Source organism: Mercenaria mercenaria, chromosome 12 (assembly GCF_021730395.1).
Source record: "Mercenaria mercenaria strain notata chromosome 12, MADL_Memer_1, whole genome shotgun sequence".
Taxonomy (NCBI): Eukaryota; Metazoa; Mollusca; class Bivalvia; order Venerida; family Veneridae; genus Mercenaria; species Mercenaria mercenaria.
The window spans coordinates 2845309-2871395 of NC_069372.1; the positions used below are offsets into that span (position 1 = coordinate 2845309).

Below are 26087 nucleotides of genomic sequence, written 5' to 3' on the forward strand. Positions count from 1 at the left end.
ATGTAAAAGGTGAAGGTCATGTGATACGAAAATGTCAACAAAGAGTTACCAAAGTCCATATTTGCACTTTTTAACCACTTAAAGCAAGTCATCTTTGATGAATTGTCGTTTGTTAGTTAGCCACTTTCAGAGGATTGGTCTAATCAACTGATGACAATAATGATGCTTGGCGTTTCCAAGAAAAATTCCTTGATTTTACTGGCAATATTTCTTTCTATTGCGTATTTTGTAAGGTTTGTATCTAATTATTTTATTTTATCATGTGAAATAATAATTTGGGCAAAGATACAAAGTGAGCCAGATTAAATCATTTAAATCAAAGACAGCAAATCTATTCATTACAGTAAGGCAAACCTTTTGAATAGAAAAAGTGGAAAACCATGGGTCGCCCGACACTAAAAATGTTGGCAGTGGCTACGATTACGGTACCATAATCCTAGGCTCCGGTTCTAGGATTACGGAAGTTCCATATTCCTAGATAACCCTATGAGGATAGACTTAGCTAAAAATATTCAGCTCAGAGATGTTTATATGCTGTTATGGATCTCTGCGCTGAAACGAATCCCGTACTGAAACCTAACCAGGAATCGTGCCAGAAGTCTGTCACGCTATAATTTCATCAGATGAAATGCAATGAACTCACCTTTTATTTTAAAATGTTTCTAATTAAGTTTTCTTTTGCTCTGGTATAAAATAATCCATGCAATGTAATTTGAACACAAGTTATACACACAAGTTTCAAATTGGTACCCCTGTCTGCAATATTGTGTCCGCCATTGCAGTTGTCACCTGATCAGGGTACTCTTCATTTGAAAACCAATAATCGGTATAGAATTGTTATTTATTGACCTTTTCTGAGAACTTTAACTTTCTAAGATATGTTTTAATGAATGTTTATCGGAATTGGTTATGTTTATGATTAAAATAAATGCATTAATAAGTGAAATTTTGAACTTGATTCTCAAAAATAACCACGTGCTCTGAACTGTTGCATGACGTCATCCGTTTCTCACGAGAGAAGTGTGCGAGATGTTGCGGTTTGATACTGGTTAGTTAACCAAATTGGGTTTCGCCATAACTTAATGGACGCAACCATCAGAAAATAAAAATAGCGTCAGTTAAGTTATGGTAGCCAGAACTAGGATAGACTAGGATTACAGAAGTATATTTAGAGGCATAAAGTATATTTTAGGACACGCATAAATGATGTTGTATTGTAAACTTACTTATTTCACTTAATTTTTCATGCCTGCCTTATTATTACGTGTTTTCTATCCACTGTTTTGGGTTAGCATAATCGTAATGGCGGCGCTCGGAAATATATTAATATTAGAAATACGAGTGTCAAAGTTGGATTTAAAAAAAAATTCTATACTTTGAATTAAATGATTTTTAACCATATTTTATTATTAAAGACCATTTGTGTTGACTTGATGAAAAAAATTCAGGTATATACGAAACATAGATAATTCTATAATATTTCCACGCACCGCCATTAAGTAATAGTTATAGTATGTGTGAGAGTGTGTTACCAGGATATATCAGAGTTAGGGGTACATCGAGGGTATTTTTCTCTGCACATATCGTCGAGGCCGGTAGGCCGAGACAGATATGTGAAGAGAAAAATAACGAGATGTACCCCTAGCTCTGATATATCCTGGTAACACACGAGCACTACATATTATAACTGTTTTATCGCATAGTTTATCATTAAAATATATATATCATTTTCATTTAAATTTGTTTATTATTATTTTTACTATTTTGATTCCCTTTCTGCGCCTCGCTGACTGAAACACTAAAACTTCTGTTTTAGAAAATGTGTTCCCCAGATAAAAGTACCCAACAAATTTCTGCATTGGTTTTCATTGGCCAGACATATTGTAAAACTTGTTGTTTTGTTTGTAAAAAAAATCAAAGAAAAAGAAACATTTGAGAAATCTCAGAATTTCATATATTTCATGTATTTCTGAATTTGGCAATAACTATCAAGTTTTTGAAATATTCTAGTTTATTTATTCTTTTACTTTATAAATGTAGGTGTTTGTGACAATTCTTTCTCTGTGAACTGTAAATTGGAGCTAAAATCATCTTTTCTTTGAAAGGAAAAAATTATACTCCCTTGATAGGGCCTCAATAGAGAAAAAGTGTTCCGATATATATCGGAACAGTTTTACTGTGCTGATATATATCGGAACACTTTTTTTCTTATGGAACTCCATAGAGATTTCCGTGTTGATATATATCGCAACAGTTTTGTAAGATATCAGCACAGTTTTGTAGTAATAATGTGTGTTACTATGTATAACATGCTGCAAAGATCAAAGGAAAATTGCCGCACTATGCGATAAGATTATACTAACCCAAAACAGCCGATCGATAGCAGGAAATATTAGTGAAATTAGTAAGTTTACAATGTCATTTATGCATGTCCTAACATAAATTTGATGCCTCTTAAATACTTCCGTAATCCTAGCCTATTCTCATAGGGTTGTCTAAGAATACGGAACTTCCGTAATCCTAGAACCAGAGGCTAGGATTACGGTACCGTAATCGTAGCCACTGCCAAAAATGTTGCGGGGCTCAATTTTGATTGAGCTTGTTCATGGACAGTAGTGGAAATGCAAGCTATCGTCCATGCCCTCTTTCATGAAAACTTCCATCAGTGGCATCAGTGGCAATGTCTAGCTGTTTTGTAACCGAAACCTGCCTAGCCTGATTTCTAGCCATCAGCTAAGATTCCAGTGGTTTTATCTGTATAAATGTATTCTTTTTATTCCAGTGGTAGCTATTGTACAAATGTTCTGTTTTGTTGTAGTTCTGGCTACCATGACTTATCTGATGCTATTTTTAGCTCGACTATTCATAGAATAGTAGAGCTATTGGACTCGCCTATGCGTCGGCGTCCGCATCCCGATTTTGGTCAAGGTTTTGTGTGTAAGCTGGTATCTCAGTAATCACTTGTGGGAATGGATTGAAACTTCACACACTTATTCACTGTGACAAACTGACTTACATTGCACAGGTTCCATAACTCTTTTTTGCTTTTTTACAAAATTATGCCCCTTTTTCGACTTAGAAATTTTTGGTTAAGGTTTTGTATGTAAGCTGTTAACTCAGTAACCACTTGTGGGAATGGATTGAAACTTCACACACTTATTCACTGTGATGAACTGACCTACATTGCACAGGTTCCATAACTCTATTTTTTTTTTTTTTTACAAAATTATGCCCCTTTTTCGACTTAGAAATTTTTGGTTAATGTTTTGTATGTAAGCTGGTATCTCAGTACTTACTAATGGGAATGGATTGAAACTTTACATACTTGTTCACTGTCATGATCTGACATGCACTAAGCAAGTCCCATAACTCTACTCCTTTTTTTCAAAATTATGCCCCTTTTTCGACTTAGCAGTTTTTGGTTAAATTTTTGTATGTAATCTGATATCTCAGTATCCACTAATTGGATTGGATTGAAACTTCACACACTTGTTCACTGTCATGATCTAACATGCACTGTGAAGGTCCCATAACTCTACTTTGCATTTTTACAAAATTATGCCCCTTTGACTTAGCAGTTTTTGGTTAAGTTTTTGTATGTAAGCTGGTATCTCAGTATCCACAAATTGGAAAGGATTGAAACTTCACACACTTGTTCACTGTCATAATATGACATGCAGTACAGAGGTTCAATACCTCTACTTTGCATTTTACAAAATTATGCCCCTTTTTCGACTTGCGTATTCATTCAGTTGACAAGACTGTTGAATAGTCGAGCGTTGCTGTCCTCCGACAGCTCTTGTTTAAATTCTTATGGGTGATGGCAGGGATCGAATTTAGCGGTCCCTAACTGACTAATTTCGAGTAAGAATCAAAAGATGTGAGTAGGAAATCATGGCACTCAAATATTTTCGCGATCACGTTCAAAAATCAACAAATTTGTTCAAACTATCCTTTGCTCCTTTAGTAGTTATTTTACCGATAATCACGTGACTGCTGGTAGAAGCTTGTCGCTTTACAGAAATGTAATTATTGGATATCTAAGTAAGCGTCTAGACAATATTTGTTTTCATTTTGGTCGGTAATTCGCAACTGCGAAAATGGGGCAACTGCGAAAATGGAGGAAAATTACAAGTTTCTTCAGAGTCCCGCGGAGACCTAAAATGCTAGTGACACCACGGGCAGTGACCTAAAAGAACTTAAACTTCCCGAGTCCAGCCAAAAGTCCAAAGAATCATCAAGTTCTTTGGTTTGTACTTCCAAAACCAGAAAGTCTCGGCCTGTTCGAACCATGAAAAAGTGGCAAACGGAGCTGAACTTTAAACTTTTATATGAAACCAAACAGCAACAAAACAACTTAATAAATTTAGCATGTAAAACAGCCTTTAAATAATTGCTACTAAGTGGAAAAAAATGGCACTAACAAAAAAATGCTTGTGGGAAAAAAATTTAAATTTGATCCCTGGGTGCTATTTTTTTGTCCATTAAGTTACGGCTTAACCCACTTGTTTACTTTTCCTTAGACCTAATCAGGTTGAACCACTACATTAATTTTGCAAGCTGACTCTCATGAGAAATCGATGACGTTATGCAAAGTTGGTAGCACATGGTTAATTTTGAATATCAGGATCAACATATTTTTATATGTAATGAATTTAATTGACTTATACAATGCAGGCATTTTTATAAACATTCATAAAAGTAAACCTTAGACAGTTTAAATTGAAATTCACAAAAATTTCCATAAATAAGGATTCTTTACCGCTAGATTTTTTTTTAATTGAAGAGTACCTCAGTCATATGACAACTGCAATGGTGGACAAAATATTGCAGACAGTGGTACCACTTTGAAACTTGTGTGTATAGCTTGTTTTCAAATGGTATTGCATAGTTCGTTTTATGTCAGATCAAAAGAAAAATGGATTAAAAATATATTAAAGTAAGAGATGAGTCTGTGGCATTTGATTTAAATATATTATAGCGTGACATATTTCTGGGACGATTTCTGGATAGGTTTCAATATGGGGTTGGTTTCAGCTCAGAGATCCAAAATAGCATATATTAACATTATTCCATTGGTAGGTATATAAATGTTAGACTCTTCTTTGTTCCAGCAGTAACAAGTGTACAAATTTTCTCTTTTCTGTCCCAGTGGTAACAAATGTACAAATGTTTTGGGCAAGAATGAGATCCATGAAGTTGTTGTTAAAGAACCATGCATACAGAAATATACAGCAAGATGTGGCTGGCTTAGTCTCAACTACTGCACTTTCTATCAGTAAGTATACTTCAAGAATTTTACCCCCAAAAAATTTAGGTAACAGGTTGTAATGTTATTTTTTTTTTCAAAAGTATTACAGCTATGTTATCCCAGTCATTTGATATAACCAACGTTCCTGTATTCCTTACCAGTGCTGTTTTATTTCCCTCAAGTAAATGACAACTTCAGCACATGACTCAGAGGTGTAGGACGAAAGACTAAAATCTTTTATGTCGTCTGTCAAATTGTCACATAAATAACATGTACAAAGCACACAACACCTGGGAAACAAACTCATGGGTGCAGGTCAACACATATCCAAACTGAAATGTACCCACATGGTTAAGTCAAAATGTACCCAAAAAAGGTCAGGATGCACCCGCATTCAAAATAGAATATACAATGTATTCATGTATGTGTCACTTCCATTTCATATAAAATGGTCTAACATTAATTCCAGCAAAAAATATATTATTTCTAGTATTTTTCCTCTAATTATATATTCAAGTATTCAGCATGATATCTATCATTTTAAATTTTATCTTTCCAGGGGTAAGCAGTTTCTCAGAAATTTTCATATACATGTAGATAAAGAAGGAATTTTTGGAAGTGGTCACATTTTTAGCTCCACTATTCAAGGAATAAGTAGAGGCTGAGCTATCCTTACTCAACAGGGCATCATCATCACACCTTGGTTAAGTTTTTCGTACCAGTCCACATTTTGACAAAATCATTTGAGATTAAGCTTTCAGTAGTCATCTTTACCAAAACTAGATTTCATGCCTATGAAATTACATGTAAATGAATTGGCAGTGCACTTATTTTCTATTTTGACCTATTTTTAGCAACACATACTGTGACAAAAAGGTGAATGAAACAATAAAGAAATATTATGTGAAGACAGAGTGCTGTAAAGGATTCCTCATGGCCAGAAACGGATCATGTATAAGTATGTTAATATATTCTCTGTTATACTAAATGTTGTAGACCAGTAAATGTGGGTGTATTTTCTGTCACACTAAGTGTTGTGTAGAAAAGTAAATGTTTTTCATTCATTTAGCATAGAATCAGTTTTGTAGAGAAGTTAGGGGAATTTGAGGGACAGTTTCAGTTCTGTGAAACATTTATTTCAAAATATTCTTTTGTTGTTTTTTTTTATGATGATAGATAAGAAGGGGTAACTCATATCTAATGCACCATCGATAGAACTTTAAAATAATTTTGTTGTACACCTTTTCTGTTTTCTCTTTCAAATTGGTTTTTGTCTTCACACCTTTGCTCTTGTCAGGTCTGTAGTTCAACACAGGATTGCTGGGCTGAAGTCAAAAATTGATAGAAGTTCTTCAGTTTTAAGGTAGTTCTGCACGTTTAATAAACCGGAAGTGATGGCGTAACGTCATTTATCCGGAAAACGTAGAAGAAAGCCTGGATTCGGCGTACGGATATGAAAATCAGTTATGAATTAATGGCAACCTGTGAGTTACTTTATTAAAATGGCAATGTTTCTACCTTTCTAAACTTAAAATATCATATGAAAACATGTGACACGTTAGATACTTCAAAATAATGTCTGAAATATAGCTTATAATGGACAGTTCACTTTAATGATGGCCAAATATTTAAAAAAATAAGCACACCGACCTATACATTTTATTTCACCATATTATAGGCCATATGTCTATTTACCACTGTGAGAAGTTTCACTAAAATCTACATTTTAGAAAAATTTCTATTTGCGAAAATGTTACGAAAGTTGCGATTTTCCCATAGACTCCCATTATAAAAAATAATTTGAGGTCCAAATTTTTCAAATCAGTCTAGCACACGACCCTATCTTTTTTATTAGCTCACCTGTCACAAAGTGACAAGGTGAGCTTTTGTGATCGCGCGGTGTCCGTCGTCCGTCTGTGCGTCCGTAAACTTTTGCTTGTGACCACTCTAGAGGTCACATTTTTCATGGGATCTTTATGAAAGTTGGTCAGAATGTTCATCTTGATAATATCTAGGTCAAGTTCTAAACTGGGTCACGTGCCATCAAAAACTAGGTCAGTAGGTCTAAAAATAGAGAACCTTGTGACCTCTCTAGAGGCCATATATTTCACAAGATCTTCATGAAAATTGGTCAGAATGTTCACCTTGATGATATCTAGTTCAAGTTCGAAACTGGGTCACGTGGGGTCAAAAACTAGGTCAGTAGGTCTAAAAATAGAAAAACCTTGTGACCTCTCTAGAGGCCATATTTTTCATGAGATCTTCATGAATATTGGTCAGAATGTTTATCTTGATGATATCTAGGTCAAGTTCGAAACTGGGTCACGTAGGGTCAAAAACTAGGTCATTAGGTCTAAAAATAGAAAAACCTTGTGACCTCTCTAGAGGCCATATTTCTCAATGCATCTTCATGAAAATTGGTCAGAATGTTCATCTTGATGATATCTAGGTCAAGTTCGAAACTGGGTCACGTGGGGTTAAAAACTAGGTCAGAATATCTAAAAATAGAAAAACCTTGTGACCTCTCTAGAGGCCATATTTTTCAATGGATCTTCATGAAAATTGGTCAGAATTTTTTATCTTGATGATATCTAGGTCACATGTGCTCAAAAACTAGGTCACTATGTCAAATAATAGAAATAACGATGTCATAGTTGAACACTGGGTCATGTGGAGATAGGTGAGCGATTCAGGACCATCATGGTCCTCTTGTTTATTGAATTTTCTTAGCATATTCTGAAGTTCTGAAAAATCAGAGTTTAATCAAATTCTACATTGTAGAAAAAAATTCGATCCGAAAGTGCAGAACTACCTTAACAGTCTTATCAGTTTTATCTACTATTATATTTCTGTAATCCACTGAAAAACATTAATTGACTTTATCTTACATCTGTGTTTTAATTGGGGTAGGTTTTAATCACTTTTAACCTTTACCCTGCTTCTGCCTTTGCGACCAGTGCAGACCAAGATCAGCCTGCATGGACGTACTATGGTCTGTACTGTTTAGTCAGTAAATTTTCAGTGAACACGCCTTCCAATAAATGATATTGCCCAAATTGAATGATGGACCTCACCTGTCCATTTTAGAAATTTAGCAGGGTAAAGGTTAAAGAACTGTTTTATTTTTGCACATTGTTTAGTTGATTCCTTGTCATAATTATGTTGTGTTGATGTGTGCATGTATATTTTTGTTGCACGTTTCAGAAATGAAGCCTGGTGTCATATATGATATAAGGACCACACCTCCATCAGTCAGTTCACATATGTCAGCAGGTATAATATGTAAGAATCAAGCTTTTCATGAGAATGTAGACAGTAAAAATATTCTAGAAATGGCACATTTATTCACCAAAACAAGTCGATAATTATATGCATTGCTTACCTGTCTGATGCCTGGCATTAAAATATATGAATCGGGAAGTAATGCTGTTCAATGTATGTAGGTGTCTCTTGGTTGGCCTTTTCAGTAGGGGTGACACTATAATAAACAAACCCTTTACTTTACTTTACTTTTACTACTGTCATTACAGTATAACTTCCAGGTATATTTTATCTCTAAATATTATTACTTAGTAGAATTCTCCTTCTTGGTCTTTGATAACAGCCTTTGAGTGACTTTCTTCCTTTTTGTCATCTTATTTTTGCTAAATAATCATCTGTTTACTAAACTTTAAAGTGCTCCTTAAGAAACATCTTGACCTGTAACATTTTGATGGAAAGTAGATGCATTTCCTTGATATTTGAAGCGTCTGTGCGGAAAATAAAGAATCTGAAATGTACATGAGTTTTGTATGCTGTTATTTTTAGCTCACCTGTCACAAAGTGACAAGGTGAGCTTTTGTGATCGCGCGGTGTCCGTCGTCCGTCCGTGCGTCCGTTTGTGCGTCCGTCCGTCCGTCCGTAAACTTTTTGCTTGTGACCACTCTAGAGGTCACATTTTTCATGGGATCTTTATGAAAATTGGTCAGAATGTTCATCTTGATGATATCTAGGTCAAGTTCGAAACTGGGTCACGTGCGGTCAAAAACTAGGTCAGTAGGTCTAAAAATAGAAAAACCTTGTGACCACTCTAGAGGTCACATTTTTGATGTGATCTTCATGAAAGTTGGTCAGAATGTTCATCTTGATGATATCTAGGTCAAGTTTGAAACTGGGTCACGTGCAGTCAAAAACTAGGTCAGTAGGTCTAAAAATAGAAAAACCTTGTGACCACTCTAGAGGTCACATTTTTCATGGGATCTTCATGAAAGTTGGTCAGAATGTTCATCTTGATGATATCTAGGTCAAGTTCGAAACTGGGTCACGTGCGTTCAAAAACTAGGTCAGTAGGTCTAAAAATAGAAAAACCTTGTGACCACTCTAGAGGTCACATTTTTCATGGGATCTTCATGAAAGTTGGTCAGAATGTTCATCTTGATGATATCTAGGTCAAGTTCAAAACTGGGTCACGTGCGTTCAAAAACAAGGTCAGTAGGTCTAAAAATAGAAAAACCTTGTGACCACTCTAGAGGTCACATTTTTCATGGGATCTTCATGAAAGTTGGTCAGAATGTTCATCTTGATGATATCTAGGTCAAGTTCGAAACTGGGTCACGTGGAGTCAAAAACTAGGTCAGTAAGTCTAAAAATAGAAAAACCTTGTGACCACTCTAGAGGTCACATTTTTCATGGGATCTTCATGAAAGTTGGTCAGAATGTTCATCTTGATGATATCTAGGTCAAATTCGAAACTGGTTCACGTGCCTTCAAAAACTAGGTCAGTAGGTCTAAAAATAGAAAAACCTTGTGACCACTCTAGAGGTCACATTTTTCATGGGATCTTCATGAAAGTTGGTCAGAATGTTCATCTTGATGATATCTAGGTCAAGTTTGAAAGTGGGTCACGTGGAGTCAAAAACTAGGTCAGTAGGTCTAAAAATAGAAAAACCTTGTGACCACTCTAGAGGTCACATTTTTCATGGGATCTTCATGAAAGTTGGTCAGAATGTTCATCTTGATGATATCTAGGTCAAGTTTGAAACTGGGTCACGTGCGGTCAAAAACTAGGTCAGTAGGTCTAAAAATAGAAAAACCTTCTGACCACTCTAGAGGTCACATTTTTCATGGGATCTTCATGAAAGTTGGTCAGAATGTTCATCTTGATGATATCTAGGTCAAGTTCGAAACTGGGTTACGTGCGGTCAAAAACTAGGTCAGTAGGTCTAAAAATAGAAAAACCTTGTGACCACTCTAGAGGTGACATTTTTCATGGGATCTTTATGAAAGTTGGTCAGAATGTTCATCTTGATGATATCTAGGTCAAGTTCGAAACTTGGTCAGGTGCCTTCAAAAACTAGGTCAGTAGGTCTAAAAATAGAAAAACCTTGTGACCACTCTAGAGGTCACATTTTTCATGGGATCTTCATGAAAGTTGGTCAAAAACGATGTCATACTCAAAACTGGGTCATGTGGGAAGAGGTGAGCGATTCAGGACCATCATGGTCCTCTTGTTCACTCATTCTGGAAGTAATGCGTTTAAGTCTTGCTGAGGTTGTAACCACACCACTCAGGGGAGCACAGTGGAAGATGTGGTAGAGTGCCTTGATCCAGAGGTCATGGTTTTGAATACCTGTGACAATGAAATTTGCCCACAGTCTCCATAATCTCTTACTGAGACATGAGAACTTGACAGAAATCCGGTCAGAGTTTGTAGTTAATGCAAGTTCTTGATGCAAGAGAACTTTCTGTGCAATAGATGTAGAATAGATTTTGTTTAAACTTTGATGCCACCTGAGAAATCACAAAACTTGCCTTTTCCAAGAAATATAATACACAGTGATTAAAGCTATTTGCCAACTGTTCAGGTAAAAAAATTTAATATCTTCATTTCCACCAAGTTTGGCATAGAATGTATTAAGAAAAGTGTAAAGTGAATAATTATGACATTGAAAAATGGTAAAGTGAGTGAAAATAAGAGTTAGATATTGTTATAAAAGCAGGAAGAATAATGATTTTCTCAGGGGTTTTTTCAAAACGGTTTTCACCTTTCTGCACAATATTTTTGGTAATTTTTTTTTTAAAAATCTTGCACAAATCATATAATGATAAGTTTGTACCGCTGGTCATTTTCACAGTACCTACATTTTAGCTTTAACCCTTACCATGCCGGACACGATTGATTCTGCCTTTGCGACCAGTGTAGATCATGATCAGCCTGCACATCCGTGCAGTCTGATCTTGATCTGCATTGTTCGCTATTCAGTCAGTATCTTTTTGGTAAGCACCCCTTTTAACAGTAAATGTACGGTCCAAATTGGAAGATGGACAAGTTCATTATAGAAATTCAGCAGGGTAAGGATTAAGCTTTCTTAACAGTTAAGGAGGAAATAGATTTGTAGAAGCCTAACTAAAAGTTTTTCTTTTTTTCAGTGGATCCTAATCATAAAGAAGATCCTGTTATTGGTCCCAAGAAGGAGAAGCGTGTGAAGATGGAAATATCAGGCGGAGGTTACGCAGGGATAGCATGTGGTCTTATACTCATTGTTACCATAGTGGCTTTCATAATTATAGCAGTACGGAAAAGGTGAGGAACAAAACTGTAAACCTGGAAATGATTTCACACTTTTAAGCTAGCAAAACTCTTGATGACAGTACATTTGTAAATTTAGGTAGTCTATCAATAATTTCAAGACTACCTAAATAAAGAAGATATGAACCATACTTCTGGTCATTACTTGTGAACCATACTAGGGCTGTGGATCGTCAGACAAGTGGCGATCTGATCCGATCTGCGAGTCAGGGCTGACAATTCACAGATCGAACCACAGATCACCAGCAACAACTTATAATGATACAAAACTGCAAGCCTGTTATATAAGTACCGTTTTCTTTATGGAATCTAAACCTTGCAGTTCTCATAGTGCACAGTTTAATAGTTTTGACCTATGTTTAATGTTTTGCTCATTAATTAAAATCAGGTTTCGCAAGTGGACTTCTGTAATGTTTAGCCATTCTTGCAGATGAATGATATGACGTCAGTCATTAATATCACAATATTAAGTAACAGATTCGCATTTTTTGATAAGAAAAATTTATTTGTTGGAAAGAAATTTCGTATTTAACATTTTATTGAATTTAATTACTTAAGGAGGTAGGTTACCTTGTTACCAGGGTAAATTCAAATTAGTTGAACCGCAGCATCTTTTTGTATTTCGTGTAATATGAAGTTTTAACTGCTAAAATCTCAGTTTCGTTTGTCTCTGTCCTTTCAAGTTCAATTTTTATCCAGGTTTGAAGAACATGACCATCCAAAGGTATTTCATATTGAAAGAAGAAGGAAAATACGGATATTTAACACTTTTCAGTGTATTTTAGTTTCATTGATATCCGTAGAAGTCAGCATAATCTATAATTTTACTAGTATGCACGTTAGCTTTCTAATATAAGCTTAAAATGTATATGTCGCGGGGCTCGTGTTTCCATGGTAACGCATTTTCTCCCATTTTTAAACAACTATGTATAAAAATAGGGGTTTTCGACGGCTTCAGTGCCATTCTGTTAATGACCAACATTGAATATTTGGGCAATATTATTAGCAACATACCAAGCACTATACATGGTACCCTATTTTTCTTAAAGTTTAAAGTAACCATGGCAACAGAGATGTTTAAAATGGCTTATATCTTGCTTTTTGTCGTAATTTCTTATAAAATAATATTGAATAAGACTATCTTTCTAGTTGATGTAGCTTTAAAACATATTATTTCTAACATAAGTTATATTTTCGTGTTATCTGCATTTATTCAAACAAATTTCTAAGCTTAGAATACTTACAGCAGTACCCCTCGTCTGGCATTTTTCATGGAAAAATCGTTCAGCATGCTACTATTATTCTCATGGATATTGTTGAAATGAAAATAAAAAGCCGAAGCTGTGTTTCTTAAATAGACTAGTGTCAACGCTTTTGAATTTTACATTTAGATACATAGGTCACGGGCTTCGTTTCCATGGTAACATCAATTCAATTCAAGAAACCACAATTTTCTACTGAAATTTGAACAATTTTAGATCTTAGTTTTAGTATATAAGTAACAAATTATCAACGGAAACTGAAAAATAGGTATTACAAATCAAACTGCTAGATTTTTTATTTGAAAATGGCCGTAACAAGTAACCTCTCACCCAACTGTATTCCAAATAACATTGGTTACCATCATCCATTTTCTTACATTCCGCATAACATTTCAATGTAACTATATAAAATAAGCAAAATATTGATTATTATTCAGAGCAAAAGACTCATAAAAATATTTCAGCAAATAATGGTTATTTGAAAATAGTTTGAATAAAGAAAATGCACAGAATTACGTACATTCAAGATAAAAGCTATTTATTTTGCGCGGTAACTGACACGTAACGTCATGACGTCAATGACGTCATTTTAAGGCAACATTGTTTTGAAGCGTTTCTGCGGCAATGTATTCATTATTTCTGCATTATTAGACCATAAAGCGTCAGATCGAAGACAGGTCTATGATTTGTTTTCAGAAGAATGAATATACAAACACATTTAGTTTGTCGTAAACGTTGTCGTAAATCGTCACGTTAGCTTCCGGCTGGACATGCGCACATACAAATATAAAGGTAACCTACCTCCTTAAATGATAAATGTTTACTCGCTGTTTGACAGATTTCATATTAATTTTAGTTCGATAATATAAGACAGATGCTAACTCTACCTAAGACATTTGTTTATATCCGGTTTAGAATCTGACAACGCGTAATCATCTTAGATGTGCAAGAAAATTTAATGAAGACGTTTAATGTGGCTTTAATTTACTTTCACTGATAGAATTATACATATTGCATGTATTAATGAAAAAGATCGCGATCCAACGATCTTGACAATGACGAATATCCGTACTCGAACTTTTGATCAAAATCGTTGATATACGAGTACTTGGATACTCGTTACAGCCCTAAACCATACCTAAAGTAGTTTACTTGGAAATGATACCTTAGGTCGTTACTCATTAGCCATACCTCAAGTCTTTTACTTGGGATGGTATCTCAGGTAATTACTCATTAACCATACCTCAGGTCATTACTTGTGATTCATACCTCAGGTTGTTACTTGTGATTCATACCTCAACTCATTACTTTTGGGCTGTACCTCTACCTCAAGTCATTACTTGTGAAACAGACCTCAGGTCATTACCCTTGAACCATACTTCAGGTCATTACTTGTGATTCATACCTCAGGTCATTACTTGTGATTCATACCTCAGGTCATTACTTGTGGAATGTACCTTAGGCCATTATTCTTGAAGCATACCTCAGGTCATTTCCCCTAAAACATCCTCAGATATTAACTTATGACCCATAACTTCTGACATTACTCATGAACCATTCCTCAGGTTATTGCCCATCAACCATACCTTAGGTCATCACCCTTGAACCATACATCAGGTGATTACTCTTGAACCATACTTCATGTCATTATTAGTGGTTCTGACATCAGGTCATTACTCAAGAACCATACCTGAGGTCATTACTCAAGAATCATACTACAGGTCATTTTTTGTGAAGCATACCTCAGGTCATTACTCGTGAACCATACCACAGGTCATTTCTTGTGAACCATACCTCAGGTCATTACTCTTGAACCATACCTAATGTCATTGATAGTGGTTCAGACATCAGGTCATTACTCATCACCCATACCTCATAACTAGTGAACCATACCTCAGGTCATTACAAGTATGTTATATAAATCATGACTTACTAGTGTTGAACTACAGATGTCTCAAAAGAAAAAAAAGATCAATTGCATTACATAAAATGTTTCTGTGTATGCGGGGTGTAATACTTACATATAAAGATGTTAAATTATTTCCTTGTTACACATAGTGGATGTTGTGACCTTTTTGTTTTGTAGGAAAAAGAAGCAAGAGCTACTGAAGGCTCACCAAACAGAACAAGTCCTGTATGTCGGAGCAGATCAGCCAATAGTTAGAAATTCTGGATCCCGTAGCTCTAGGACACCTAGTGTTCAGTTTTCTAGAAGTTCAAGGGAAGCAACTCCATCATCATCAAGGATGGTAACTCCGCCTACATCTCCTTTGAAGACAGCTCTTCCTGTAGAACAGCCTCTCATAAATAAAAATTTGACAGATGAAGATATTCCAGAGTCCAATGTCTAGCCAGCATGTGATATTTACATCTACAGCATTTAAGCTCTGAGTTGGACATTTAATTCTGAGCCTGAGATTAAGGTTGAGCTTCCAGTGCAGGTGCAAACTACTACAGCCATCGTCAACATTTTCACTTAAACTTTCTGGTCAGAGTTACACTAACCTTTGGCTATCACATTCTTGCTCAAGTTTTCTAATTTTTTTAACTGATGAGTTAATGTCACATTGTAATGGAGTTGTCATTTCTGAAAATTTAAGTGTTCCTTGCCAGAATTTTGCATCCTGTCACAAAACTTTAATGTCTCTTTATATTTTCAGCCCCTTTGTCTGAAGCCAAGGGAATGCCTGAGCTACAAATTTGGGGCCAATTTTTGTCCACTTAACTGTTTTTATTATCATTCATTAGTATGTATGGTAGTATACTATTGGATGCAAACAGTATATATACAATTCAAGGAAAAGCAACTCTGACATTATGTTTTAAAACTATTAATTTGATAACCTTTATAAGTTTATTGCATGTTTTTCAGTGAATTATCAAAATATTAGAGTGAAATATATCTGGTATTTTCTAAGTGAAAATATCAAATATATTTTTCACAGGTAAGAAACTTTAAAATGGGTAAATTTAGTCAAAACATGAAATAAAAAGAAAATTTGTTTGTTTTACATGTAAGATCAAAATATTTTTCACTCATGAACACCATATCTTACATTTGTGGCTATGCCACTTGTGAAAATATTGCATGTGGTGTTCAGTTGATAAAAATGTTTTTAACACTGAAACAAACATATATCCACTATATCTATAGAAGTAAAAATCAGAAGGGTAAAAAAATAGTAATTATTTATAATTGTTGTTAGGTGGGTGACAGCAGATCTCGTTGACAATCTTGGACTCTAGTCTAACACCTACAGATGAACATAGTGATGTACATTTCCCTTGCTATCTCCACACTGTTATTTATTATCATCCAAACATTATTTTGCTATTGATGTATGTGCATTGTTTTGTGTTTTGAAATGTTAATATACCTTTCATAATATATCTAATTTTCTGGTAGCTTTTAAGCATGTTCACGACAGGCACAGGGTCCTTGAGACAGAAAAATGAGAATGGATGTAGGTATATGTGTTTCTCCAATATTTGGTATCATTCTGTAAATTTCATTGAATTTTTTTTCTAAATTTTGATGTCTTGTACTTAAATTTAGACATGAGGCATTTCTTTACTTGCCACAATTAAAAGCTTTATTTATGCGCGTTGTAACTTACAAATTAATTATACATCCCCGCTCCCCACCCTTCGAAGAGTGGATAGTGTTCTGTGAGAAATTTGTTTTGACTTTTAGCCAAATATTGAACACTCAGGGTTTTTATGTGTATTGCTATATGTATATGCTTTTTCTGTATTATAAAGATAATGGAATCAAGGACTTTGTAGTCCTAACAGAGAATCAAGGACTTTGAAGTCCTGACAGAATCAAGGACTTTGTAGTCCTAACAGAGAATCAAGGACTTTGAAGTCCTGACAGAATCAAGGACTTTAAAGTCCTAACAGAGAATCAAGGACTTTAAAGGCCTTCAGAGACTTGTGTAAAGTTATTTTGGTGTCTTTCATGGAGATTTTTGCATTAAGCACATTATGCTCATCTTATCATGTAAGATATGTTTCAAGTTTTCCCACTAACACACTTTGTTTGTCTAAAACATTTTAAGTGCATGGTTTAAAAATATTATTATTATGCTATGCCAATCTTTGGCTAAAATATTTTAAAACTGAACTCTAAAAGTATGTATGCAATGGAGTATATTAATCCTTAAGTATTTAGTATTACTAGGTTTGAAACTACCAGAAGTTTCTAGCTAAACTATACTAAATGTTGAAAAAGAAAATGTGTTAAATGTTTCAGTAATAAAGAGTTGTTGTATAAATTTTTAGAAGTGCACATAATGTTGTAGGAAAAGAATAGCTTTTTTTTCCCTGAATTAGGTTGTAAATATATTTGAAGATTTATGTATATACACTATTGAAGGATGTAAAATGTTATACTTTTATTCTATGCAAATCTGTTTTGTTTTTGAGTGTCTGATGTTTGTGTATGATATTTCAGTGAGATATTAGTGAGATTTTAGTTTTGTTGAATTTCACCTGTGTCCTCATGTTGGTGATGGTAGGCAAGATAAGGCTATTGGCAACTGTTGAAACATTAACATGATATTTATGCCCATCTTCAAAGAAGGAGGGGTATATTGTTTTGCAGATGTCGGTTGGTATATAACTCAAGAACGCTTGGGCCTAGGATCATGAAAGTTGATAGAGAGGTTGGTCATGACCAGCAGATGACCCCTATTGATTTTGAGATCAGTAGGTCAAAGGTCAAGGTCACAGTGACCCGGAACAGTTAAACGGTTTCCGGATGATAACTCAAGAAGGCTTGGGCGAGGATCATGAAAGTTGATGGGGAGGTTGTTCATGACCAGCAGATGACCCCTATTGATTTTGAGATCAGTATATTAAAGGTCAAGGTCACAGTGACCCGGAACAGTTAAAAGTTTTCCGGGTGATAACTTAAGAACGCTTGGGCCTAGGATCATGAAAGTTGACAAGATGGTTGGTCATGACGAGCAGATGACCCCTTCTGAATTTGAGATCAGTAGGCCAAAGGTCAAGGTCACATTTACCCGGAACAGTTAACCGTTTCCGGATGATAACTTGAGAAGGCTTGGGCCTAGGATCACAAAACTTGATAGGGAGGTTATCATGACCAGCAGGTGACCCCTATTGACTTTGAGGTCAATAGGTCAAAGGTCAAGGTCACACTGACCCAGAACAGTAGAACTTTGGGTACAGCGACCAAATGATTTCTGTTCCTTGTGCAATTACTGAATTTATCAAGGGGGGCATTTTGTGTTCTACGAGCTCAACATGATATTTACATAATTCTATAATCTGTATGAAGGTTTTAACACTAGCATGATTTAGACTGTGCCTGTTATTATGACAACAGTACTAGACTCCAGTGTTGAAAGACTTGAGTATGTAGACCTGTCTCATAATGTTAATTTAACAAAAGTCAATATCAAAAATGTGCTCAAAAGCAACCAGTCAGATGCTACTGTTTTTGAGACTGGTTTACAAACCCAGCTATATAACCTTGGATCCATTTTACTTGGAAACAAAATTAATCTTTATCATGCTGGACACAGTTGAGTCTGCCTTTGCAACCAGTGTAGATCATGATCAACCTGCACATCTGTGCAGTCTGATCATGATCTGCACTGTTCACCATTCAGTCAGTATCGTTTTGGTAAGCACCCCTTTTGACAGTTAATGGTACTGTCCAGACTGAAAGAGCATTTGTTATAATTGGGGTAAGAAAGTTTTGTACATGATTGAATATTGTCCTTCTGGTGCCACTGTTTACTGAATTGTTTTGTAGGACATTACTAGGTCCTTGTAAAAAAATGGCATATTAATTGTTACTTAATGCAACGATATATAAAGAGATTTTCCAAAAAAAAATATGCTTATTTATTTTTTTTTTTTTGTATAAAATGCTCAGTTTTTAGAAAATTATAACAAACTTAATGCAGTGTTATATATACATGTAATATGAACTTTAAGATTAGATGACAATATCACATGTAATATAACTTATTGGGTTGTTTTTTGACGATACATGCGTTTCATTTACAGAGAAAGATGTTAGAGGTGATAAAAGTTACAGTCTATTTAACCCTTTACTCCATACAGATACAATAGTATTGATCATTGATACCCAATACACTCAGTTGCATTATCTGTACACTATCTCCATACAGGTTATTGGAGAAAAATGCAAAATTTATACCTGTGTTACTCAGATCAAAATTAGTCTGTGAATACTTCTTTTAACCATTTAGTGTCCAACATAATTTATTTTTTTAATTAAATTTCCTTTCTGATGGTATATTTTTCATAATTTTGTGATAAATATTTTTCACAATAGAAAGCTACAAACCTAAGACCTTAGAATATTATTATAATTTAGCTGTTTTATGCATGTGATACAACAGAAAAGAAATATTTTTACTGTTACAAATGCACAATTTTATTAATTGAAGGTAAATGAAAGACTAGAAAGATTTTCAAAATAAGCAAACCCATTTAATTAATCATTAAAATCTACACCCCTACCAAACTTACAGAATTTCATAGATCATAAAATTAATTAATTACATAATGTTTTGATAAGAAGCACTGATCAAAGACACTTTCTATAAAATTTGTTGATCCACATCATAAATAATGATGCAAACAACACCCTAATTGCTGTTTTGACAGCTGTGCACAATAAACACACTTCCAAGGGGTCCAGGTCAATTAGCATAAATTCCATAATGTTGACAAGTGATCTATGGATTTTAATGGTTGTTATGGTAACCACATCTTTTATTACACCAATCTTATGTCTCACTTTTACATAATTTGCCATAGTTGAATGATAGAATGCAAATAATAACTTGTTTTTGGGTCACCTATGTTCTTTTCCATCCATCAATAGCTGTCCTAATATATATAAAGTCAGTGTGATTTTCAGAAAATGCCACCTGAAGTAAAAGTGATAATTATCAATAAATTACAATTATAACCACAAGTTTTTCTGAAACTGATCTTTTATTAACAGTTTAAACTTCACAAATATGCTTTTGTGGGCTTCATTGCCAATATATTTTATTGGTATTTTGCATTTAAACTATCAGTGTAGTAGAATGCGATAAAAGGAGTATCTATGGAGTAATGCATAGATGCGTTAAAATGAGTATCTATGGAGTAATGCATAGATGGTTGAAAGGAGTATCTATGGAGTAAAGGGATTTATAAAGTATGTTTTAAACTTATTTAAATGTATACTAGATTTCATTTCTAAGCCCACTCACCTTTTGTTTGAAGAAGATGGGATATATATTGTGTTGTTCATGTTGGTAGGTATATAGACACATTGATTTCTAATCAATAACTGGAGAATTCTTTGGGCTACTGGTAGTCAGACTCATAGGATAACTGTAGTCAAACTTCAAAGGATAATTTTCTGTGATCTCTAGAGGTCAAAGTCACAGTGACCCTTACATTGAAAACAGTTGCCAAGTAATAACTGAAAATATGTTTGGTCTGCATTTGTCAAACTTCATAGGGTGATTACCTGTGATTAGAAGATGCCCCCTGTTGTTTTCAGGATCAGTGTGCCAAAGGTCAATGTCACATTGACCTCAAAGCTGAAAATTACTTTCACTCAATAACTGGAGACCCGCCGTTACATGACTGAAATACTGTTGAAAACGGCGTTAAACCCAAACAAACAAACAATAACTGGAGAATGCTTGGACCTGTAGTGGTCAGACTTCTATGGATGATTTACTGTAGTCAGTAGATGAACCTTATTTTTGTTAGAACAGGTCAAAGGTCAATGTCACATTGAAACTTAAAAAAAATACTTATTGTTTTGAGGGTTAGTAGGTCAGAAGTTAAGTTTCTACCAAAATATTGGAGAATGCTTTGGCCTACAGTTGTCAAACTTCATAGGATAGTTGCCTATGTTAATTAAATGACCCCTATTATTTTTAGGGCAAGTCAAAGCTCAAGGTTACAGTAACATTAAGACAATAAGTGAGAAAGGCTTGGGCTGATGGTTGTCAGACTTGATTGAGACTGGGTGATTGTCAGTGATCATTTGGTTCCTAGTGTTAATAGGCCAAAGTTCAAGGTCAGAAATTAAAACTGAATATTGTTATTTCATCAAATGCTAAGTTCCCAGCATACTCGAGACCGAAAATTATACCTTTACTTACCTCAGTGGCCATCATGGGGTTATGTTTTTGTTTGTGTTTGTTTAAAGTAATGTTGTTAGTGCAATATCTTATTGTTACACCCACGACAAGATTTAATAAAACTTATGATAAATCTTTTACACTCTAGCTCCTTTCGTTTATTTGATTGTGCTTAACAACGGTCAGTTATGAAATCAAACCTGAAACTAAAGCAAGTGGTTGTTGTCCTTACCTTTATCATTCTGTGGGCAGACTTTTCTGCCCTTTTTGACCAGTGTATACCTGGATCAACAGACGAGCAGCCATAGAGGCTAGTCAGCACCTGCAATGTTCGCTGCCTAGTCTGCAGGTCAGGTTTTAGTTACCAGGCCATGAACTTTGATTGTTACCTTGAACTAACACACGTTCCTTGCCAGCAGATCTGGGTCTATATTATTCACAAAAGCAGTTCAGCAAGTTAAAGGTTAACTCTCCTACCCTTCAGTCACTCGCCCATTAAATGGTATCAAAAGACAAGCAAGAGACATTACCAAATAAGAGGTCCATGTAACCGGTAAAAAGACGAGCCCTCGTAATAGGCAAGAAAAGGAAAGCCCACTTGAGTGGTAACAAAAAGCACACCCATGTAAGAAGTAAAAAATGACGAGCCAACGTAAGAAGTAAGCAAAAAAGCATGTCCAGGTAAGATCTGATAAAAGGCATGCCCACGTTAAGATGTAACAAAAGACATGTCCACGTTAAAAGTAACAAAAGGCATGTCCACATAAGATCGAGGGCTTAGAGCAAAACTGGTCTATCTGCTTCTATTTCTATATTCACATAGACCGGTTTAGCTCTACGCCCTCGAGATGTAACAAAAGACAAGCCCACGTTAAGAGGTAGCAAAATGACATGTCCACATAAGATGTAACAAAAGACAAGCCCACGTTAAGAGGTAACAAAAAGGCATGTCCATGTCTGAACAGTTTGTTAATCCATAGAAGTGGGGAAAAAACTGACAGAATTGTTTGAATCTCTGAATTTATTCCAAGTATGTTTTAAGCTTCACCTATTACCGCCCCAATAGCTACACAGTAGTGTCCGCTTTGGGTGCAGGAGATCCCGGCTTGATCCATCCGGTCGCGTCCTACGTTAAACGTGGTTCTGTTATAGTTCCCTTGCTTTGCACTTCGTATTTAAAAGGTTGTACCAGGTTGTGAAACAAGCCCATACTGGATCTCTTTTTGGTGATGCACAAGCTTTATAACTTAGTTTAATAACATTTTATTGCAACTACTACAATAACATGAATGGTAACAATACATATGTATACACATATATATATAGTGCAAATGAAAATGAAAAAAGAGAAAATGACACTTCGTTTCTAAGTGCACAATTTACCAAATTGCATTTACCAATAATCTGCTCGCAGCACTATAGGTATCAAAAGGTTATTGTTCCCTCATCACTTTTTGACCTCAAAATGGAAATGGAAAATTATTTTATTCATCATTCTGCCGATCTTTTTCATTATTTGTGAGTATATTCTTTTATCCTATCTGTTTTCGTTTCAATACGAATTACCTTATAGTTTTTTTTTTTTGCTTTTGTTATTTATTTTCTCTCTGATTCAAATTACTGCTTTCATCTGTAGGGTTACGACGCAGGACCACTTCTGGTATAACTTCTTAAGATAAGATAAGATAAGATGATAAGATATGTTTAATAAAGTCTCACTTTGCATGATATACAAACACATACATATTAAAATAACATCAGACATTAAAACATGCAAACCTTTCTAATCAGAAATATGAGAGACTATAATCTATTCACAAGTAACTAAAATATCTTAAGAATTCCCTTTTATTTACATACCAACTTTTTAAGCATAAAAAGGTTTAGTAAAATTTTATTAAAACTGTACGACCAAGTCAGTACAAATTAGTACACCGTATATACGTATTTATACGAAGTTCATCCTCAACCGTAGTGGAACAATTAAAACAAACTCTGTCACTAACAGGAAGACCGTTGTATCTACCAGTTTCTATATGTATTGGAGCTTTACCTCTCCTAAACTTAGCAAGTGCACCTCAATATGATTTATTTAAAACAATCTTACAATACTGTTCTACTTCAAAATTCTGTTTAAATGTACAATACAGTCTAAGCTTATTTCCACCTACACCGTTACGAGCAGTATCACGATTTACATCACAATGCCATTGTTCTACAAATTCATTGAAAATATTAGGTAAGATTACATTTAAGATATCACTTTTATTAGCAAAAACATTAATGTCACAAAACCTATCACATTTATATTTTTCCATCTTTGACACACACGGAAGTTCCAATTTTTAAGTTAAAATCTATGTTTATGCATTATCTTAATTTAAGATAATGCATAAACATACCCCGAGAAAATTTTAAGATTTGGGATGCTACTAAGTGCGTTTTTCTTGCATTTTGAAAGCTTTTTCCGTAAAGATTTTCAGTCAGTTTCATCCAACATTTGTCCAGTTTTAGCAGAATTCAGTTCCTGCGTGTCAGTCAAGACATAGAAAACAACTATTTCGAACCCTTTATGAGTCTCATCAAGCGATGGCATCAAACTTAATGCAGCGATTTAGTTTGATACAGTTATGATGCTCCCTCACTAATTTTGATGATTCCAGCGGACCTGTATAAATCAGACTATGATTTAGAGTAGATAGAAATGAAGTTTCCATTTTTTTTTTCGGCGTTAGCTGAATAACATGGATTTTCACCTGGATTCTGTAGTAATCGGGACACGGAACAGGTGCACGCTGAGAAGATAAACCATTTATTAAGTCTTAAAGGTGGATAATCAGATTTTGGCCATGTAACGGATTTGTTCGAAACTTTAGCATCTGATCATTTACACTCATTTATGTTCACTTAACACTTAATACAAATTAGATTTTCACTGGAGGTATTTTTAAAATTTCATTTTCCTATCCTTGTTGCCCAACCAAGATAGAGTTATTTTATCATAAGTATAAATTTGATAAACATACTTTGCCTAAGGAAATGTATAAATATTAGACATATTGTAATATATTTGTAAAATATTTGCATTAAAAATTATGTATTTAGATGGAATTCATTAGAAACGCAAGTAATAAATGAATTCAGAAGCTACATACAGCTTTTAAACTTGCATTTTGGTTCAGATTGTTCAATAGTTGATATGTCTATCAAATGCAAATGTAAAACTAGACATTGTATCGAAATAAAAAGAAATACCCAGCTTTTTATATATTTTCATATTAAAGGGGAGTAATTACAAAATTTTATGAAAATAATAAAATATACATTTCAAATAGGAATCTAACTCTATGTAATCGGTCTTTTTGTTCCTTAAATAATTCTCTACCAGAATATACAAAAAGTTAAAAATGTCATTAAATGTTGTTTAAATGTGATTGACCACCTGACATTGATTATCAGAAGGCACATATTAAATGGAACATATTTAGTAGTTTTGTTACCCTAAACTAAAATGATATATTCTAATTTAAAGTTTTTAGTAATTTATCACCGCTAGAGAAATCGACAGTAAACTTCTTCCCCCGTTGCGTACCTCGCTTATGGATGAATGAGTGGTGGCTGGTGTACCCGGTGTCGGACTGTACGAGGTTTCGCACACACGGCAAATTCATGCTCTTCGTGAAAATAAAGCAGAACATTTAACAATTCTGAGTTATTCCCTATATAATTTGACACTAGTCCAACTAATTTGACGCGATCCTGGGAAATATTGAGATATTTTTTTTCATATGGGCAATATCCCCACTCGCGTCAAACACTTGAAAGACCAAAATAGATCTAGTTGAAGCAATTTTCGATGAAATTTTCATCGCTGCCGACGCTTTACATGCTATAGGTTTAAATGCCGATTATTTCACGAATTGGCCATAAATTCAAGTAAAATTTACATGTATCGAAAGGGGGTTCAATTCCTCATTAATCTATGTAAAAATTATCAAATGATATCCAACATTACGAATTTTCTGGTGATTTAAACATTTGTATGAATGAGTGGTGGCTGGTTGTAACTGTATAGGAGAGACGCACTAACATCTGTTTATCTGGGTTTTCATGTCAACTGCTTTAGCCTTTTCCAGTCCAACTAATTGTACGCTGGCCGACATATTGTGCTAGTGGGTTACTTATGGGTGATTCTGACCCAACACGAAATTATTTCAGAATCAGCCCAGGACGTCAAATCATTTTGACCTGCTATCACTGAAAGGATACCTCTTGATCATTTAAATTTGCTGCTTAGTGGAATATTTGCAAATGAATAATGTGTTCGTATATGCATATCCAAATATTTTCTGTCTGTACATTCTGTTTAATTCTGATTTTTTCATGCGCCAAACATTATTACCTCTACGCCGTTTGTCTTTTTAAAGACATTTCTTGTTTATAGTTGAGATGTATGTCGGCATTTTGTTTGATTTAAAGCAATAATTTAAGATTAGTCCAAATAATCAGAAGAAATTAGCTTTCGGTTAGTTTTGTTTTATTACGCCGCGAAAAACACAATTAATTGTTTCCATTTTTTTTTAACATACGGCATGTTTCTTTTTTTTTTAAACACTTATTATAGATTATAAAAGAAATCGTCCTTTAAATCATACCGGGTTAAAGATCCATCAGATAATCGTTTGATCGTCATAGTGTAGATAGGCAGGCTTTTCTCTTTTCTATTATGGTCAAAGAAAAAACAACATAACCTATTTAAACACTTCTGACCGACTTTAACATTCAGTTATAACATTGTCGAATTATGGTAGGATACAGAGCACGGATATTCCACGGGAAGAGTGACAGATTTT

General features: G+C 34.6%; 1 protein-coding gene across 3 annotated transcripts; it reads left to right on the forward strand.

The window, feature by feature from the left end:
- LOC123534678 (uncharacterized) lies at positions 1-21374 on the forward strand. 3 transcript variants are annotated; one of them, XM_045317019.2, is made up of 6 exons: positions 1-233; positions 5153-5278; positions 6106-6209; positions 8456-8533; positions 11660-11813; positions 15168-21374. In XM_045317019.2, the coding sequence occupies exons 1-6, from the start codon at positions 151-153 to the stop codon at positions 15430-15432; spliced, it is 810 nt and encodes a 269-aa protein (XP_045172954.1). In that variant the 5' UTR covers positions 1-150; the 3' UTR covers positions 15433-21374. The 3 variants fall into 3 exon arrangements, with proteins under 3 accessions (XP_045172954.1, XP_045172955.1, XP_045172956.1); XM_045317020.2 differs by having other exon boundaries at positions 8456-8524; XM_045317021.2 differs by lacking the exon at positions 8456-8533.
- The last annotated feature ends 4713 nt before the right edge of the window (positions 21375-26087 follow it).